This window comes from Anser brachyrhynchus (genome assembly GCF_964034855.1).
Source record: "Anser brachyrhynchus genome assembly, chromosome: Z".
Classification (NCBI taxonomy): Eukaryota; Metazoa; Chordata; class Aves; order Anseriformes; family Anatidae; genus Anser; species Anser brachyrhynchus.
Window position 1 is genome coordinate 73,122,119 of NC_137697.1, and position 18,248 is coordinate 73,140,366.

General features: G+C 38.6%; 1 protein-coding gene across 4 annotated transcripts in view; it reads left to right on the plus strand.

Annotated features, from left to right (window-relative positions):
* VCAN (versican) overlaps positions 1-18,248 on the plus strand; it is a 117,337-nt gene that overhangs the window by 54,144 nt on the left and 44,945 nt on the right. For 3 of the 4 annotated variants that reach the window (XM_080573581.1, XM_080573582.1, XM_080573583.1), the window contains exon 8: positions 932-4,114. In XM_080573581.1, the coding sequence (XP_080429707.1) occupies positions 932-4,114 (3,183 nt within the window). The remainder of the gene's footprint in view (positions 1-931; positions 4,115-18,248) is intronic. The other variant, XM_080573584.1, reaches the window with a different exon arrangement.

Genomic DNA, 18,248 nt, shown 5'->3' on the forward strand with positions numbered 1-18,248 from the left:
GAGTGGGATGCATTTCTTCCTCCTGTGGGGTGGAAACCTGTATCAGGAGAAGACATTGAATGGGTAGCAGGATTCTTCAAACCATCGCACTTTGCTTCACAAGAAAGACTCTGCTTTCTTTGTGTCTTGTTAGCTATCTAGCGTAGCGACACCCTTTCTGCTCCCATCATTCAGAAGATTCAACTCTGCCTTTTCATGTTCAACACTCCCCAAGAAGCACTTTTCTCTGTGGAGGAGGTTCAGATGCATATCTTTGAAGTGTTTTCCAGAGATCAACATCATTACAGTACTAAGTTTATGGTCCTATGGTTTACTGTTCTCACCTTTACCCATAATCTAAATTTCTCTGTGTAATTTAAAAGCAAGGCAGCAGCTTTTGTGGCATTTTAATACAGTATTTTCTGACGGCATGTTTGTTCCTGTTGCTTAAGCATGCTCTCACTCCTGTGAGGGTTTATTTTTATGATTTGTAATTATGTGCTGAAAATAAACAAAAGTGATATTTTACTCTCTTTATGCATTTGAGTTGTATGGTAAAGAAATCTTTGAAGATAACCCACAGATTTACAGTACCACTCATTCATGACATTGTGAAATAAACTTTTACATTCCTTGATAAGTACTTAGCTATTTCACGGATATATGTGTAATATTAGGACTTCTAGGGGTAATTACATAAAAAATGACTAAACGGAATACTGCTTCTGTTCTCATTTCATCTGACATTAAGTTAGATGTCCTGCAGCTTTTTAATATGGTCCTTTATGTTGTCATTTAAAGCTCTGTTATATGCTCAACAGCTGTCTAAAGTTTTTTACCTTATATTATTTCTCATTGTAACATTTTGTTAGGAACATGCAAACTGAATTAAGATAATGTTTGTGTTCTTACTGAACAGTTCCTTAACATTTTTTTTTCTTCTTTTTTTAAGGTAAGAAAATCGTAACAGAGCCTACAACCATTAAGCAGATCACAGCTCTGAAAACTGACAGTGAGAAACCATCATCTGCTAAAGTCACTGTTAAACCTCCTGCTTTTGAGACTTCGATTACTGAAGTGTCTGTCACCAAAACAAAGGCCCCTGCCTGGGAGCAAACAACCGCAGAGACTGAAGAAGATACAGAAAAGACTACTGATGTGACTGAGGAGAAAAGGGAAATGGAGGTGCTTATGGAGAACATTAAGTTAACCACCCTTCTACCTCAGACTGTCACAGATGGCAAAATAAGCCCTTACGATACACTGGGAAGGACTGAATATGATGTTTCACCTAGGTTAACAGAGAGCACATCTGCAGCTTTGGAACTGGAGCACACTTACTCTGAAGCAGAGTTGCCCGAGGAACAAGGTAGGTCTGAAAGCACTGAGGACGCTTTCTTGACCTCTGTAATTTTTCAGGATAGCACAGCTGTAGCTAAGAGTTCCACTGGTTCGTGGGAAGATATTGAAACAGGAGACACACAAAAACATGATGCTGATAATCAGACTGAACAAATAGAAGTGGGTCCTGTGATGACAGCTACAGATAGCTTGGTACCGACTTCTCAGAGAGAGTTTCCCAGAACAGGGACTTCAGTTTCACTAACAAAAGCGAATATGTATCTGGGTGCCCACTCAACAAGAGAACCCACAAAAAAATCAATGGAAGCAAAATCTGACAAGAAACTCACAACTGTTGTAATCCCTAAAGCTTTGTTCACTGATCAGTATGATCTTACTACAGAGGGGGAGGGCAGAGAGAGCACGTACACCGTTATGCCTGATAGAGCTTCTGGCACGGCTACTGGTAGCGTCCCAGAGTCAGAGGTGCCTGCTGTATCAGAGACACTCATAGATAAGCTTGCAGTAACCACTGGACAATCTTCTACAGCAGATGAGTCAACTCCATTCATTAAATTTAGTTCTTCTGCAACTGTGCTTGATAACAAAGCGTCAGCTGAAGGAAGCGGAGAGGACTTAAAAGACGTGCAGCACACCGTGTCAGCTGGAATGCCTGTATCCTTTTCTGTATCGACTGCCAACCATACAGGATCTGAACCCTCTGCTTTCTCAGGAAGTACCATTTCCCCGCAGAAGTTTGGAGAAGGCATCACTTCTGTTATTCACTCATCTCAGCAAACAGAAGGATCAGATGTTTTAGAAAAGCAGGAAAAGACAAAGGAGCCAGAAATGAGAACAATAGATACTAAGGTCCCTTATGTCACTACTGTTGTTCCTGCTTCTGTTACAGCAGAATCTGAAGGACGTTTTGCAAGTGAGAAGTTCACACATGCTCCTCCAGGTTCTGGCACATGGCTGCAGACAGATAAAGATCAGGGTTATATGACAGAAGAGTCCTCTTATACTAAGAGAATTACTGAGTTAGATACAGAAGACGATATCTCTGGAATGGAGCCTACGTCATCTCCAGGGCAAATGACAGAATATACAAAGCATCCAGGAGCTCCAGTGTCAGCAGTAACAGATGAAACTGAGACAAGCATGGAAACAAAAAGTGATGAAGAAGCTGTATCAGCTGATTTTGATCAGAGTAAAGGTACTACAGATGTCTTCCACACAAGCGGCTCTTTAGATTTGGAAATGACCACAGTATCTAAAATATCAATGGGTGAAAGCAGTGCAACAGGAATGCCTTTTGGCTCCTCAGGTGGTACTGTATTACCAACTGCTGTGCCCACAGTCACGGAGGTGACTGAGCACGAAGGAGATGAAACATCAGGGTATATTTTGAAAACATCCATTCCTACCCCAGAAATAGAACAAACAAAGGCTACTGAGAAATCAGTAGCGACACCTGCTGAAGAAGTCTCTACTGTGATGGAGGTCTCAAAACACACAGTGACAGAGGAAGACCAGATGGGGGTTGAGACATCGACTGAGGAGGAATCACTGGTAACACTTCAAGACAGGGAAGGAACAACATCAGTTGGCTTTGGAGGGACACAGGAATCATTTATGTTTACAGAAGTAACAGAGGTGGAGACACAGAAAGAACACGATGCTTCCCTAGTTCCAGTTACTGTAGATAGTGAGGTCACTAGAGATATGCAAGTTACTGATCAGACTCCTTTTGATGGTAGCGTTCATACAGAAGCAACAGATACAACTGCAAAAGATAGCAAAGTGTTCCTGAAGGAACTCACCACGAAAGATCAAGATCAAGAACCAGATACTGCCACGGAGTCTACCTTTTCTATGACATCTGTCCAAATGCATGAACAAAAGACAACGACAGGATCTGAATCATCCCAAACAACCATTCAGGAAAAACATGTCGAAACAGGTTCAGCCTATGGTGAGACATATATAGCAACAGAAGTATCAGTGACAGCAGTAAAGCTCACAGAATACGGAAGAGTTCTGGGACCTGTTGAAACTAGCACCAGGTCCCTGCATCTCACTGTGACTCCCCACACTGAGACTGCTACTGATCAAGAAGAGAAGGTCACTGAAGAGATGCCCGTAACAGCTGGTACACAAGCAAGAACGTACGAAAGCAGAGGAACCCCCACCATGGAAGAAGAGAGAGGTGTAGGGAGCTGGGGTTCTGTGCTGCCCCCTCATACGATGCCCACAGGTCGTTCTACTGCAGGAAGCATTACTGTTCTGACTTTGGGAGCTTCTCCAAATCAGACTCTGGAAGGTTCAGGAATGTCAGAAGAACCAGAAGAAATCAAAACAGTTACATTTTCAGCTAGTGCAACAGAGAAGACAACAATTCTCAGTGATATAACTACATCTCCTATTAGCACTGTAGGCAAAATTCAGCCTACATCAGCATCCCAACCTTTTGTTTCTCAAAAGTCACCACGTATCATTCCTGAGGAAGAGGAGGAGGTAACCAGCAGTGACATCGTAATAATTGAGGAATCTATTTCTCCCAGTAAAGCCACTGCTGAAGATGATCTGACAGGAAAGATGGTAGAACCAGAAATTGATAAGGAATATTTCACATCATCAACTGCTACTGCAGTTGCACGACCTACTGCACCACCCACAGTGAAGGAGGCCACAGAGGCTTTACAACCTCAAGAGGTGTCTCCTTCTACTGCACACCCTGATAGTGGAACTGACATAAGATTGTATGTTATTCAAATCACAGGCAATGATACAGGTAAGATTTTGCCTTTTAGACCTGCAGTCCATCACAATGGACGGTTTGTCATAACACACTGGTGTAACACCCTTAGAATATACTGGAGGTGCTTCCTGGATCACTGAAGCATGCAAAGTTCAAGTTTTATCTAGACAGCAACTTACTAAGTATTGGTAGGTCTATTTTTCTATCCATTAAAAAATGATCAGAAAAGTTTTATGTATAAGATAAAAATGATTAGAAAAGTCGTATAGATATGGTTTGGGGTGAAATTAATTTCTATGTAAGAATGATATGAAACTGTTGCTTTCCTATTGAGATTCATGATGGTTAAGTTCCAGTTTTCTTATTTAATATTGCCACGTCACTGATTTAACTTCAGCTATCTGTGAAACAAGCATTTTAATTTCACAGCTTCCATTCCATGCATTACTAGTCCTAAACGAAGCACTAGATTATTTTAACATTCCATTAGTCTGTAGCAATTAACAATGCCATGTACAGTGTAGTCAGCTAAAAAAGTTTAATGCATTCTGCTGTGTCCAAAGGTGGAACCTCCTTTGAGGGAAGGGTTTTTACAGGCTTTCGTAGCATATCATAGTATTTTTTCTATCCATTTTACAGAATCTGTGATGCAAATTGATGTAATTTTTACAGTTGCATTCTGTTTTTTAGCTGATGGCATTGTACATGTGTATGCAGCTTCAATTCCATGGGTATTCAGAACAGAAACTCCTGAAGTAGAGATGAACTGTTGAGTTTTATAATGACTATGTCTCCTTAACACAATAGCTGGACTCTATATGATTTTACATTGAAGAAGACTGTAAAATGACCGTTGTTTAAGATGCCTTGGTAAAACCTTATTTTTTAAAATAAGATGTAGAAGAAATGACAAAAAGGATAAAGCTCAAATATCTAGTAGGTTCAATACTGCATTTTTTTTAAATTATTTTATTTTGGAAAAAAAACTATTTTTTTTTATTTATATATATATATATTTATAGCTTAACTGTTTGTGATGCTCTTGAAAGGTTATATAAGAAACTGTTTTGTCATTGGTTCTTTGCCATAACATCCATATCTCTGAAGAATTTTTCCAACAGAAATCGCAATTTATGGAAGTCTTTTGATTGGTTTTATCAGGTTTATGCTTGGTAGAATTATGTCAAAAGTCAAAAGGCAGAAGTAGATCCCTTGAGATGTGCCATATCATTATTGGATCTTCCACGCGGTGGATTTTGTATCTTCATTTACTTGGTGCTTGTTACCTCACTTTATGTTTACAAGATTTAAAACTGAACAAGTCATATCAGTGGTGACTTAACCTTCTGTTTCAGAAAATAATAGTTCTCTTATTTCATTATTTTGGCTGAAGCTGTAGGTGTTGCCATTGTCTTGGAAGTCTCAAATGAGACAAGAGTGGTAAGTCAGAACAGAAAGGTAAATTCTGAAGACAAGAGTTAAGTTGCATATTAAATGCTTTTGTACCTGAGGAATTTTGGTTAACTCAGCTTAATAATTAATAATTGGGCTGTGCAGCAGTGAACAACCTTTCCTGCATACATTGTTGAGTTATACTGCGGTGTACTGCACACAGTAGAGTAGATCACATTAGGCAGCTGTTTGTTCCAGGTGGATGGTAAGAAGTAGGATGGTTTGGGAGTGTGTGGAATCTCATTGTTTTCTTCAGAGAGTGCATAAGGTGTATGGTTCAGCATTTCTCTGTGTATACATCAAGGGCAGACTTGTTTTATATTTTCCTTGGAATGGTGTGGGTACTGTGATTCAGTAAATTAAGAGTTAGCCAAATTTCTGATTTCTGGACTATCTAAAGGACAGCTGATCAACGCACAGCCACTCTCAGCGGCTATGTTTGGTCTCACTTGGGTGATCTAGTCCTTAGGACAGACTTTCTTCAGGGTTTATCTTCTGTGTCTTCATAAATGTTCTTGAACTGTGCATCCATTTTTTTCCACATATATATGTGCATATGTGTAGGGGTGGTTACATTCCAAACTAAAGCTATACAGCCCTAAAACTCTGCCTGTAGGATTGATTTGGTCTATCAAGATAGAAGAAAAAAAAATTCCTGAAACATTATGAAATACCCTATATGGCAGTATCTGTATTCTCTTTAAGCATAAAAGGATTTACCGTGTACCAAGTGCACGGTCAAAAATAGCTTTCTTTATTTTTCTGTTTCCAAAATCTAACAATGGAAATCCCTCCAGTTAGCTATCCACAGAGAAAAGCCACCCTATACCTACTTACTACAAGTTAGGCCAGAGCTGCCAAAGATTTATTCTGTCTGAGAATTTGGATTAGGGTTTTCTTTTCTTTCTCCAGAAATGAGAGTCTGCATCTGAAAAAGCCTGTCCAGCCCAGTTTCATTTCATTGTTTCACAGTCCATAAACTTTTCTTTGTGCTGAAGAAAATGTATATAGGAGATGCTGAAGATGAATGAATTTCACAAATATTACTAACACATGCCCTTCACTAGAATGTAGTTTAACTTCTTATCCTATCATTCTTCGTTTGAAAATTGATCTAGAGTCATACATGAACTACATAAATTGTACCTCTGACTGTTCTCAGCTAAATGGCAGCAAGAAATAGTTTTCATCATTACATCTCCCTGATAAAACAAGAGTTTTTCCACCTTTGCTTTGGCATACATTCCAGACAATGTAGCTTAACATTCTTAAATAAAATAATCAGTGAAGGATATCAGCAAAGGCCTTCATGATTTTAAAGTCAAGCTCCAGAAGTACATCCTAAGAAATGACAATTTGCTTAGCAATCCTTTCAGATAGCAGCTGTTGTAAACTGGAATAATTTTGAGATGTTTGCAGTATAAGGGGCACTGTATATAAAATAATATTTTCCTTCTTGATTGTTGGAAATATTTATGAGATTAATTTAAAAAAAATCTTTCTTCACCTCCTTGCTATTCATCTTTTGCTAGAAACAACAACTTAACAGCGAAGTGGGGCTTCACTTAATGATGGTATTTGAGTTCTTCATAGATCTTCAATGTGCTGAGGGGTCCCACAAGGCTCCCTGGTGGGGTGTGGAGGGGCATGGGTGGTCCAGGGGTCCCAGTGAGCAGGATGGTGGCAGACCCTTTGCAACAGGCAGGCATCCTATGCATCCCCATGTCCAAGTTTCCGGAGAGGGAGAAGAAATGGGGAGGCTTCCCCACATCTTACTTCTCCGTCTCAAACCCTTGCTAAGCTGGCACCACCTTTGCTGAGGAGCTTTGAAGTCCTTGGCTGGAATGTGCTGGAGATGCACGGAATGTGTTATGGATGTATGGAATGTGGGGGATATTTTTCTTTATTATTATTGTGGACTCAAGCTGCACTTAAAAGACCTTGTATGTTGACTGGGTTAAAGTCAATTAAAGCTACTGGCAAGGATCTCAGGCTGCCTTATACCCTCCCAGATTAACGTGAAGTAGTACCATATATAGCTTAAATATTTCTTATTTAAAAATACAGTAGGCCCTTAAATTTATTAGACCAGACATCCAGGGACACTTTCTTCTATAGGACTTCTTTTCTCATGCCATCTAAGAGCTAAATAGGTATACTTCTAGCTTTTAAAATGCATGTGTGCAATCAATTAAACTTTTCATAAAGGAATTTCAGTTACTTTGGAATAATAAAATATACCCGTGGAAACAGAAGTGATCTAGGGGCCTGGCAGACGGTCATCGTCATTAGCTTAAACTAAATGTGCACAAATGCTGATATGAAAGAACACATCACTGGATGGATTAAACTGCTTGTTTGTATAAGAATATGGTGGTTTTCAGTGAGAAAATGTCTTGTACAAACAATCCGTGCACTTCCACGTGAGCTAGTGTGAGGCAGGTGCACAGACTAATGAGGAATATAAATATAAAGCATGGTATTTCTTATGGCCCATGGCACATGGCAGATCTGTGACAGGTGTTCCAATTAAGGAGGAAAATAGATTTGTGCACTGGGAAACATCCTTTTGTTTTTGTTATTGTTGTTGTTGCTGTTGTTACAAAGAGGACCACACAGATGTTCCATGATGTAGTGAGTGTGGGACTTCATTCACTTGTGTGAAACAGCAGGCTGTTCCCTCTGGATGATGACCATGTTGCCAAAGGGGTAAAGAAAAATAGACCTCACTCTGATGTCTGACCCCACTAGAACTTCTTCGTTGCATAGGATAGGACAGGAGACATCCCCTCTTTTGAAACAAAGATGGAAAACTTGCCATTTTGTGCCCGTTTATCTCCTAACAGTTCTCCTACCTATTGTAGTTGTGAGCTCTGATGCTGTTGCTGGAAGGTAATGGATCAACAGCTGAAAAGAAAAAAAAAAAAAGAAAAAGAAAAAGGAAAAAGAAAAAAAAATCTTGAAGGAACTTTTCAGCTCATAAAAGCTTTATGAGCTGAAAAATGCTTGTGGGGGTGTTGTTTAACAGTGGTTGAGGGGATACTGGAAACATAACTCTTGTCTGTATCAGGAGTAATTTGCACACCTGCATTTTTTGGAGACATTTAAAAGTCTTTTTTTAGTGAATGTATTTCAAAGTGCTTATTGGACCCTGGGACTCACACCAGCTCTGTCTGGTTTCTTGTCCCCTCCAGCTTTGAGCGGAATGAAATTGCAGGAACTTGTGCTTTGTAGATGTGGAATTTTATGGAAAGAGGTTACAAACCTTTGTGTTTCAACATGTAATTCTCTGACGTGCATACTTCTGTCTTAGAAATGCAAGAGGGTTTGTGAAATTTGAATGAAAATGAGTACTGCAGAATGCAGGATGTTAATGAGTCATAGTCATAAAGCTGAACAAAAGAGGCAGAATAGGGTCTTTTCAGGTCTGTTTTAGGCCTCGTCTTAAAATTCATTTAATCCTGTTGTCTTCTCAGCTCCTTCTGGGAGTCTCTCCCAGACCGTCATGGCTCTCCTAAAGTCTGATTCTAATATCTCGCCTGAATTGTTTCTTGGCCAGTTCATACCCGTGTTTGTTCTTGCCAGTATTGTCTTCAGACTGAATAGGTCTTTTTTCTTCTTGACACTTATCCCTTGATACTTTTATTTCTCTGTTCAGTCATAGAGAATAACCATGTCCCCATTCAGCCTTCATTTTGCTCATTTCTGTGGGGGAATGTGTGCCCAGGAGGGTGGAAATGCTCTGGGAGCTTGCTGGCTCTGGGTGCTGGGATGCTGCTAGGTGGTGGTGTGGAGGGCAGGGGTAGCACACGCCTCCAGCACCTTCTCCATGTGGCCCATCACGAGTGCTTGTAGCTCTCTGCACCTCTACCCACATTGTTCCCTTCTAGGTTCTTTTGTTTATGCCCACTGGCAAATACCTGTCTGGACACTGCTCTTTGTAGCATAGGCACACGTGCTATGTGCAACTCTTGGTCTACTTTTCAGAATATGTCTGAAATGTCAATGTATTAATTATTGTGTTAGAGAGGTCTGCTGAGGGAGTAGAAACTCATTTTTGTGCTGAAATCAATCACATGTGTCCTACCTCAAATGATAAGTATATGCTACTGAAACTTATTATTTATGCTTAGGACCTATTTAAAATCAAAGTTTATTGTAAAGAAGAGATCTTTATCTTGCATTCAGTTCATTCTCCTGCTTTATTCTCATCCTTTAGGCCAGACTGGATGGGGCCTTGGCCAACCAGATCTAGTGGCTGGCATCCCCACCCATGGCAGAGGGGTTGGAACAAGATGATCTTTAATGTCCCTTCCAAGCCAAGCCATTCTGTGATTTATGCAGTGTCTGCTAACATGCCCAAATGGATATGTCTGGATAGCACATCCTTGCCTGCACAAGTTGTTTGCTTTTCTTAGCAACTGTTTAATTCTTGATATCAGTCATGCATTTAAGAGAAAAGAGAGATCCAAATGTACCTGAACATCATAGTGACCAAAATGCCATTTAATTTGCAAGTACATCCTGACTTGTGTACTTTTTGAGGTTATATTCTGTGGCTGCAGTTCTATTGGCATTGTGCTACTAGACTGAGCTAACCTCATTTCTGATGAGATGTTGTAGCAATAGTAAGGTGTCTCTGCTTGGGCTGATCCAAATTCCCATCTTATTAAATGAAAAGCCTCCTATTTATTTAGCAGAAGCTGGGCTTGTCTACTTACTGACTGTAACTTTCCATCTGACATTAATACTATGGCAGCTGATGGTCCTCACCAGCCCTGGAGAAAGACCACATTCTCTGCTGCTGCTGTAGTCAATGGACATGGTTTTACTTCAATGTTTGAATTATTAGTGCAGTCCTTCCTCATAGTGTTTTGTTTCAAGCACTGGGCTTATGTGTTCAGCTAAGAAAGAAAAATAGTTGTTAGGGAACACATTTCCAAATGAAACAGGTTTGTCAGTGTGTAAGTGTGTAATTACTGTGCTCAAGTAATTTTCATACCCTTGATGACTGAATTCTCCATATTATTTGTAAAATGTGGCATACAGAGAGACAATTTTTCATTTTGTTTTGAGTAGTTAAGTGTTAAATACCAGCTAATATGGCCAGATTCTGATATCATCTTCCCCAGTGTAATTACACCACAGTAATTCCAATGAGGTGATTTAGAGCAGAATTGTTTTGGGGGTGGTTGGTGTCTGAATGTCTTTGTAACATTAACAGCTTCTGTTGCATTCTATAATTAGGTTATTTTTTTCTTCAAAGCAGATTTGTGTCATAGGGACTTTAATGAACATATTTAACCCTAACCGATAGACCTGTTGCTTAATTAAGCCAGCTAGAATTTTTCTGTATCAGAATATTCACATTGCTTTGGTGCTATGAAGGGCTTTTTACAAAAAGTAGAACACTGTCACATGTAAATCATGCTTAAAATGCAACAGCAAGGATGTCCAGCATGAAAGAAAATGCTAATAAATGAATAACTGTAACAATGTCAAGCTTTTTTGTACACTTTTTTTTTTTTTTTTAAAGGGAAAAGGAAAATACCAACCCCATATCCAACAGAGCTAAAACTTGATACTCAGAAAGTTTCACAAGAAACTGAGACAGTGGATTAATAAGCAGTGTTTAGGACACTATTGCTGGCTCTTCCTGAAGACTTATTATAGAACAATAATTTCTTTTTTCACATTCCTTTATAGACTTCCATAGATACAAGGAACAGTGCCCTCACGTTAAATACTGTTCAGAGGATGCCTATACATTCCCTGCTCTTTTTGCATTGTTTCCAAGGAAACGTCTGAGTTCTAGACATAGGGATTACACATTTCTAGCTTTCTTGTAGCTCTTTGTTTATTCATGAGACAAATGAAGGAATTTTATTCATAGGTACAATGTAGTTTTTCATACATCTGTTGTAAAGGAAGAAGAATCCTTTTAGAAGTTTTGTTTACATGGAGAAAGTCTTAAGAAATCCTTTGGCAAAAAAAGATGAACTATCATTTACATGGAAACTACATTTAGAATATGAATTAATTTTTTTAAGGAAGGTGGTTTTCTGTACCAAAGTCTTCTGAATTTATCCAGATTGTAAGAAATCTTACTATTTATGATGGGATATCAACTTTTTGCCATTTTCAGACAATATTAGCAATACTGTTTTGCTTTACATGAAATGATTAATTGGATACAGTGAAACTCTGGCTGAATACAGGATATGATCCTGGAAGTGTATATAAAGATATTTTTATAAGTGACTCAAAGACTAAAGCTCTTAGTAGGAAGCCATTCCTTTAAGATGGATCACTTAATATTTAGTCTGATAATATCACTTTAAAAATATTTGGTCGGCTATTCTTTCTTTTCTAGTATGTATTTTTCAGTGGTCTTTTTTTTGCAGTTTTTTGCACATTTTAGATCCAGTGATTAAATTCATTCTTGCTGATCCAGCTAGCCTTTTTCCATCTCCCTCTTTTTGACAGTGTTTAGATGATAAATTTGATCAATAATATACATAATACCCGCTGGTTTCTTTCAAGATATTTGTGAATTATTTCCTGGCACAAGTCAGGATATGTTCGGAGTGTCTGTACATGTTTTCTGTAGCCTTTGGGAACATGGAGCTGAAGTTATCTATATTGTTCTGTGGAATTCACATTTATTAAAAAAAAAAAATTGTTCAGTGAGTTGTCTTAGTATTTGCATGACCAATCCACTGTTACTATGCTTGCTTAAAGAAGAACTCATTATCAAAACTCATATAGAAGTTTGTCTTCATAAATGAAGAAATGCAGTTGGAAGTTTGGTCCCGTCCAGGAGTAATTTTGTCTTCCAGAAGTCCGTGCCTGCTTTGCTATTGCCTCTGCTGTACTTGGTTACCATTGTTTTTTTTTTGTTTGTTTCTTTTTTTTTTTTCTCAGTAAATTTTTTCACCACAGTCTTGAGTTTTTCACGTAGTCCAGTGAGAGTTCCATAGTTTCAGTGGGAGTTTTTTGGCATGTGGAGAAGAAATTCCACATACTTAATACACTTTTGTGCCGCAATAAAAGCATAGAATATACCTATACATACACAGAGTACCTATATGCACAGGGTAGTATCCTTTTTAGTCAGATTTTATTGTGGGATTTGTCTAAAGTATTTTTTTTTCCTCTCATAGAAGTGGTGGATGAAGTGATTCTTGTGTTGATCATGCATTTGCTACTCAGGCTTGTAGTGGGTTGCCAGCAACATGTTTAGTTAAATATTAAATGTTTTAAGCAAAATTCTCAAGTCCTCTGTAAACTCTGCATAGACGTGATCCAGCTGAGAGATTAGGATAAAGTCCAGAGGATATATCTCTGGTGAAAACAGACAGCGGTCAGGGAGTTGTAATGGAGAGTGAACCTGGTGGAAACCCTCAGCGGCCATGGTGAACTAGTTCTGAGTCAGTAGACATAAAACTGTGTTAGGATAGCACAGAGTTTGTTAGTTATTGATTAGCAGGGTTATAGTCAATAGTCTGCCCCCACGGCCTTTTTTAGAGCTGCACCAAGCTTATCAGAGCTGGACATCTAATTTTTTTATTATTATTTTTTTCAATCTAGTTGGCTGAAAACTTTTGATTGCCAGTATTTTCTAAGAAAGATGTTGTGATTACTTTTTTTTTTTAATGTTTCTAAAAGCAAATTAGTATTATTCCAAAACAAATCTTACAAGAAAAAAAAAAAAAAAAGAGTAGGTAGAAAAATGCTTTGCTTTTAAAATGAAAACATTTCTCGTTGTATTCGTGTGTGTGTGTGTGTGTGTGATTACACGGTTAAAGAGAAACTCATTCTCTGTATGTGTCATATGTTCTGTGCCCAGCTCCAAGCAATGAAATGGTTAAATATTGGCAGGTATACTGCAGGTTGCTCTCAGATAAGTCTTCTGTAGTTATTAGCTCATTCTGGAGTATTTCTGCTCCATCAGGCTTCTTTTCGGCTATACTCTTCTATCTGTTTCATCTGCTGTGCACATGTCCCTGCAAAGCTGAAAAAGGTGAGGATCAAAGGCACCCCAAAATTGATCCAGGAAGAAATTATATGTCAAGTTTAGTATTTGACTTTTGAAAGGCTTTGACATGCATGACACTGCACTCCTAAAAATATATTTTAGTCACATTTGTGTCATTCTGTCTGTAACAGTGAGGTTTTTAAACCCTTATGTTGGTCCAGTTTATCCCCAGACTGCTTTAGATTTTTTAATACCCAGAGCAACCATACTTATTAACCCCTAAAGATAAATTTCAAATGGGTGCAATTTTTTTTCCTTCCAAGTCAAGAGATCATACTAAGAATAGTCCATTAAAATTGCAATTACAGAATTCATTCTGTGTCTTTTGAGCAATATTTGCAATGCATAAAATGCTGAAAAATCCAAATGCCATGTATGTCAATCTGTGTGTGTGTAATCACTCAACTATTTTAAAGCATACATTTACATTTAAGCTATTATGACGATAACTGTAGTAACACAAGCAGATAGGTCTAGGACAAAGGTGATTAGCCCCACAGTGGCCTATTCTAGCAAAGCTTTGCTCATATTTCAATGAATAAAACTCAAGCCTAAAAATAGATCTGCCATGACAGAGTGAGTGTGTGTTATCACATAGTTAATAGCTCTAAATTTGTCCCAAATGGGGGAGTGGGGGCTGCAGACAATCAGTGTGTCTGATCAGTTGTGGTTTTGAGTGCTGGCTGCATGACCAGAGGGCTTGTGCAGAGGTTAAACTAAAAGTGCGCTTACGAGGTGCTTGAAAGATGCTTGGAAAATTATAGGGGATAAAATTTCAGAAAAGCATCATGATAAGTGGCAGCACATTTACATAAATTACTCCAATATTCTGGGGTAATAACATATTCACATAAATATGTGGTCCTATGTATAAAAACAACTGTCTGTCTTAGAGCTTGAACATCAGAATATTTTCTGATATTTTGGTTTTGCCACATAAAATTACCCCTTTGAAACAAATGACATAGGCTAAGAAAAGAAAGTAAAATTTAGCCCTTGCCTACTCCATAAAACAACCTATATTACTCCTACATTAATGTGATATTGACTTAAATTTTTCAAGAATTACCACAGGAAGGAGTCTACTCTAAGTTCCTAAAGCCAAATATTGTTGACATTTACCAGGGAAAGGGACAGGGGAATGAATATTTATTATAGGGCTTTTCACAAGCAGCTATGGGAGTTGCCAAATGGTGGACATCTGCTTCAACACTGTAGCTGTAGCATTTAGACGCTGGCCCCAGATTTTTGTGTGGGTAAGTCATTTGTATTTCTTCTGGGAAGGGGCACCATCTTCCCACGTTAGTAGGGACAGAATTAGTTCTTTCTCATTCCATTGCATAATGGCAGAAGCATTAGGGGTTGCCCTGGAGTGAGTGTAACCGCGAGACAGCAGTGAGAATGGGCTAGGGAGGGCAAGGCCTGTTGATCTCTCACTGTTTCCTCCTCACCCATGGAAAAGCTCCCATGAGATCAAGACTGAAGTAGTCTTGCTTTCCTTCCCAGCCAGCTCTTCTGCTCACCACCTGACCTGGTGAGCTGGCCTCTGGAGTTGGACTTTTCTATATATATGTATCCAGACAGACTGGCTAATCCAGATACCGTGTGGCTGCACAGTCTGGCTTTTAATTTGTTTAGGATTTCAGCTGAAGAAAAAGATTTTAGTACTTGTCAGTGGTTTGTTTTGGGTTCTTTAGCCCTGCAGAGTTTTAGAAGCGCCCTCTCTGTAGGCAGAAAGTAAAATGTTGTCATTGGAAGGGTGCTCATAGATCGTGCAAGAAGAGACACCACTGATGGGAGCATTGGTTTGTTAATGCCATATTGGAGCAGAGAGCAAACGGGAAGAAAATAATCCTCTTTAGGATATTTTTTGACAAATATTCTGTCATTATACACGGAACTGTATCCTGCACTTGCAGGGGCTTAGACTTGACACTGCAGGAGTGCCATTTTTAACAACTTGACCTTTTGTTCAATCTGTTTTTTCTTAACAAGTTTACCACTGTGTCAGGGGGGAGAATGCAGGAAGCAATGAGGCTGAAGGAAACACCAAAGATTGCCAGAAGGTTTTGTGATACTCTTTTATGATAAAACAGTCCCTTTATTTCTGACATGGTTTTTGTACCGTCATGTCTATTACTTTAAAATTTGGCAGGGATGCTGTAGCACAACCATGCCGGCCAGAGTCCTGTGCAAAACAGATGTCCGCATAAGTGACATCCACTCTACACAGGTGTTTCTGGTCATAGCCAACAATTCAGTCAAGTGGGAACTTGTGGGAATGGTATAGCTGTAAAAGGCTGCAGTTTAAGAACATGCCAGCGATTGATACTGAGGTTTTCAGCAGGGCTGTATCTTGCATGGAAAGAGAGACACTCAAATACAGTACGGCAGATTTGTGGAGTGATTCTGAGCAGGCAAGGCTGACCACCCACCTTGAATTTCTTTCAACTCCTACCCATCCAGCTGTGCACAAATTCTTCTTTTCAAATATTTTCTTCCAGAGATTTGCTTGGGTGATTAACATTTCTATGCAAGGCTCATTTATATAATTTATATCTAATTTTTCTTTTTTTCTTTCTTTTTTTTTTCCCTGCTGATGAGATTTTAAAAATATTACCCTCTCTTTTGACTGTCAGAGGAAGAAGAAAACATAAATTTTGATTAAATTTAGAAGATAAAAAAAAAAAAGCCTATGGAAATGTGCATTACATCCTTAAATGTTTCTAAAGTTAACAAAAGTTTTAGAAATATATCTCCAGCTGGGGAACACTTTTAAGTGAGCTAAATAAAACCCTTTATTTATTTAGACTAAGCAGTAATCAAGAACTGGATTTTGTTAGACCTCATCATACATACTGTCCATGTTAATGGGAGGTAGAAGGATGAAAATAATAAAAAATTTAATTATTTCAGCACCTTTCTTTGTTGTCTTTTACTTAGGTGTGTATAATAGTAGCCATGTTTCTTTAACACCTTAGACCAGCTCCTTGGCAGTATTTCCCACCTTTCTTTGCTGGGGGAAATGGGGTATGCCTGAAGCAGTACTGCACTTTGACCGTGCTTAGGTAGGTTAATGATATTACAAGATGGCACAAGTTAGAGGAATTGCATTTACTTAATACTGACACTTGGAATTTTCCTTCAGCAGGAAATGTCTGTGTTTCAAAATCTTATTTCCTTTGAAATGAGATGAAAAGAAGAACAATATAATCCCTACTCCATTAAACAAAATGGTCCAAAAGATGTTATCAGAATGCTTTATATCTGTAAAATTGAAGCATTCTGTAACAATTTAAATGTAACATTTGTAGGGACAAAAAAAAAAAAAAAAAAACACATTCTACACACTTAGTTTTAGAAATTTTAAAGTCTTTTTTTTTTTTTTTAATGAGAGCCATCTTGTCAGATTGCTCCTTCACTTCTTCACTATGCTATTAAAAGAAAATATTAATTGAGACTGACACATTCCTGTGGCATTGGTTGAGTTTTTTTCACTGGAAGAGTTTCAGAAAGCTGTAGTCATAAACCTGCTTGAGTCAGTCTAGACTGCCAAGCTGGTCCTCAGCAGAGCTGAGGTTCAGGGGAGTCAACGTGTGGCATAAAGCTCTGTAAGTCTTTCCGCATGCTAGGTCCTCTCCCAAGCCCAGACGTGAGCCTTCACTGACCTTTCATACAGTGTAAACTCATTTTGAACTCTTATTTTGAGGGCTCTGAAATATTTTACAGAAGAGGTGGAGACACCTGTTGGCTGAGTTAAAGCCTGCTGAGTGTATGCTCACTTTTGGTAGGTCACTTTTGCTAACCTGTCAGGTGTGTCCCATGAATGTGCATGTATTTTGAGGTACAACATAAAAGCTGTGAGTTTCGGTTCTTCAGAAAGTCTTAGTCAAACACAATGTGCATGTTTACTAAAGTGTTCTGTAGATTGTCTGTTTGGATCAGCATTTCAAAGCAGCTTTGATCCACAACATAAGGTTGGACTGAGCAAAATTCTGTGACTCATTTCGTATGGGAGGCTAGACTAGATTCTATGAATATACAAAAATGAGTAAGATACAGAGTCATGTGCCTTCAGTCCTTATTGCTATCGGTGTGCTTTCCATAGAAAATTTTTAAAATCTGGTCCTGCTTTGTATTGCCTTTCTCAGAGTAATGCTTTTTAAAGGTCTAATCAATAGCTGGTATGAAGGGACATCTGCTTGAGACATCTGACTTGAGTTGTCATTTAGCAGCCTGCCTGAGCTGATGGTCCATTCTTCCAAAAAGTGCTGACTGCTAGGGATTACAATTTTATCTGTCCCCTGGTCCTCGAGCACACGATCTTTTGAAGGTAACATTCAAGGCCATTGCTTGTGGGGAGCAAGTTTATCGTAGTGCAAGTGATGGGGTTCTTCTACAGGAGATGGTGGTTGTGGTAGCATACTGACCAACTGCAGCAAAGAAGAGGAAGCATTTGAAAATAAATACAGAGTACATATCCGTGGGGAAGAAACAAGATGGTTTAATATGTAAAGCACAGTATTTAACGAGTATGCTTAGGAAAAAAAACAGACAAGATTTCTCCACTTTTTGTCTTAAATGGTTTATTGCTTGTCCCTCTAAGCCAAAGTTTTCCTATTTTCATTTCAAGTTACCACATTACCTTTTTTACGGTCACTAAATGTCACATTTACA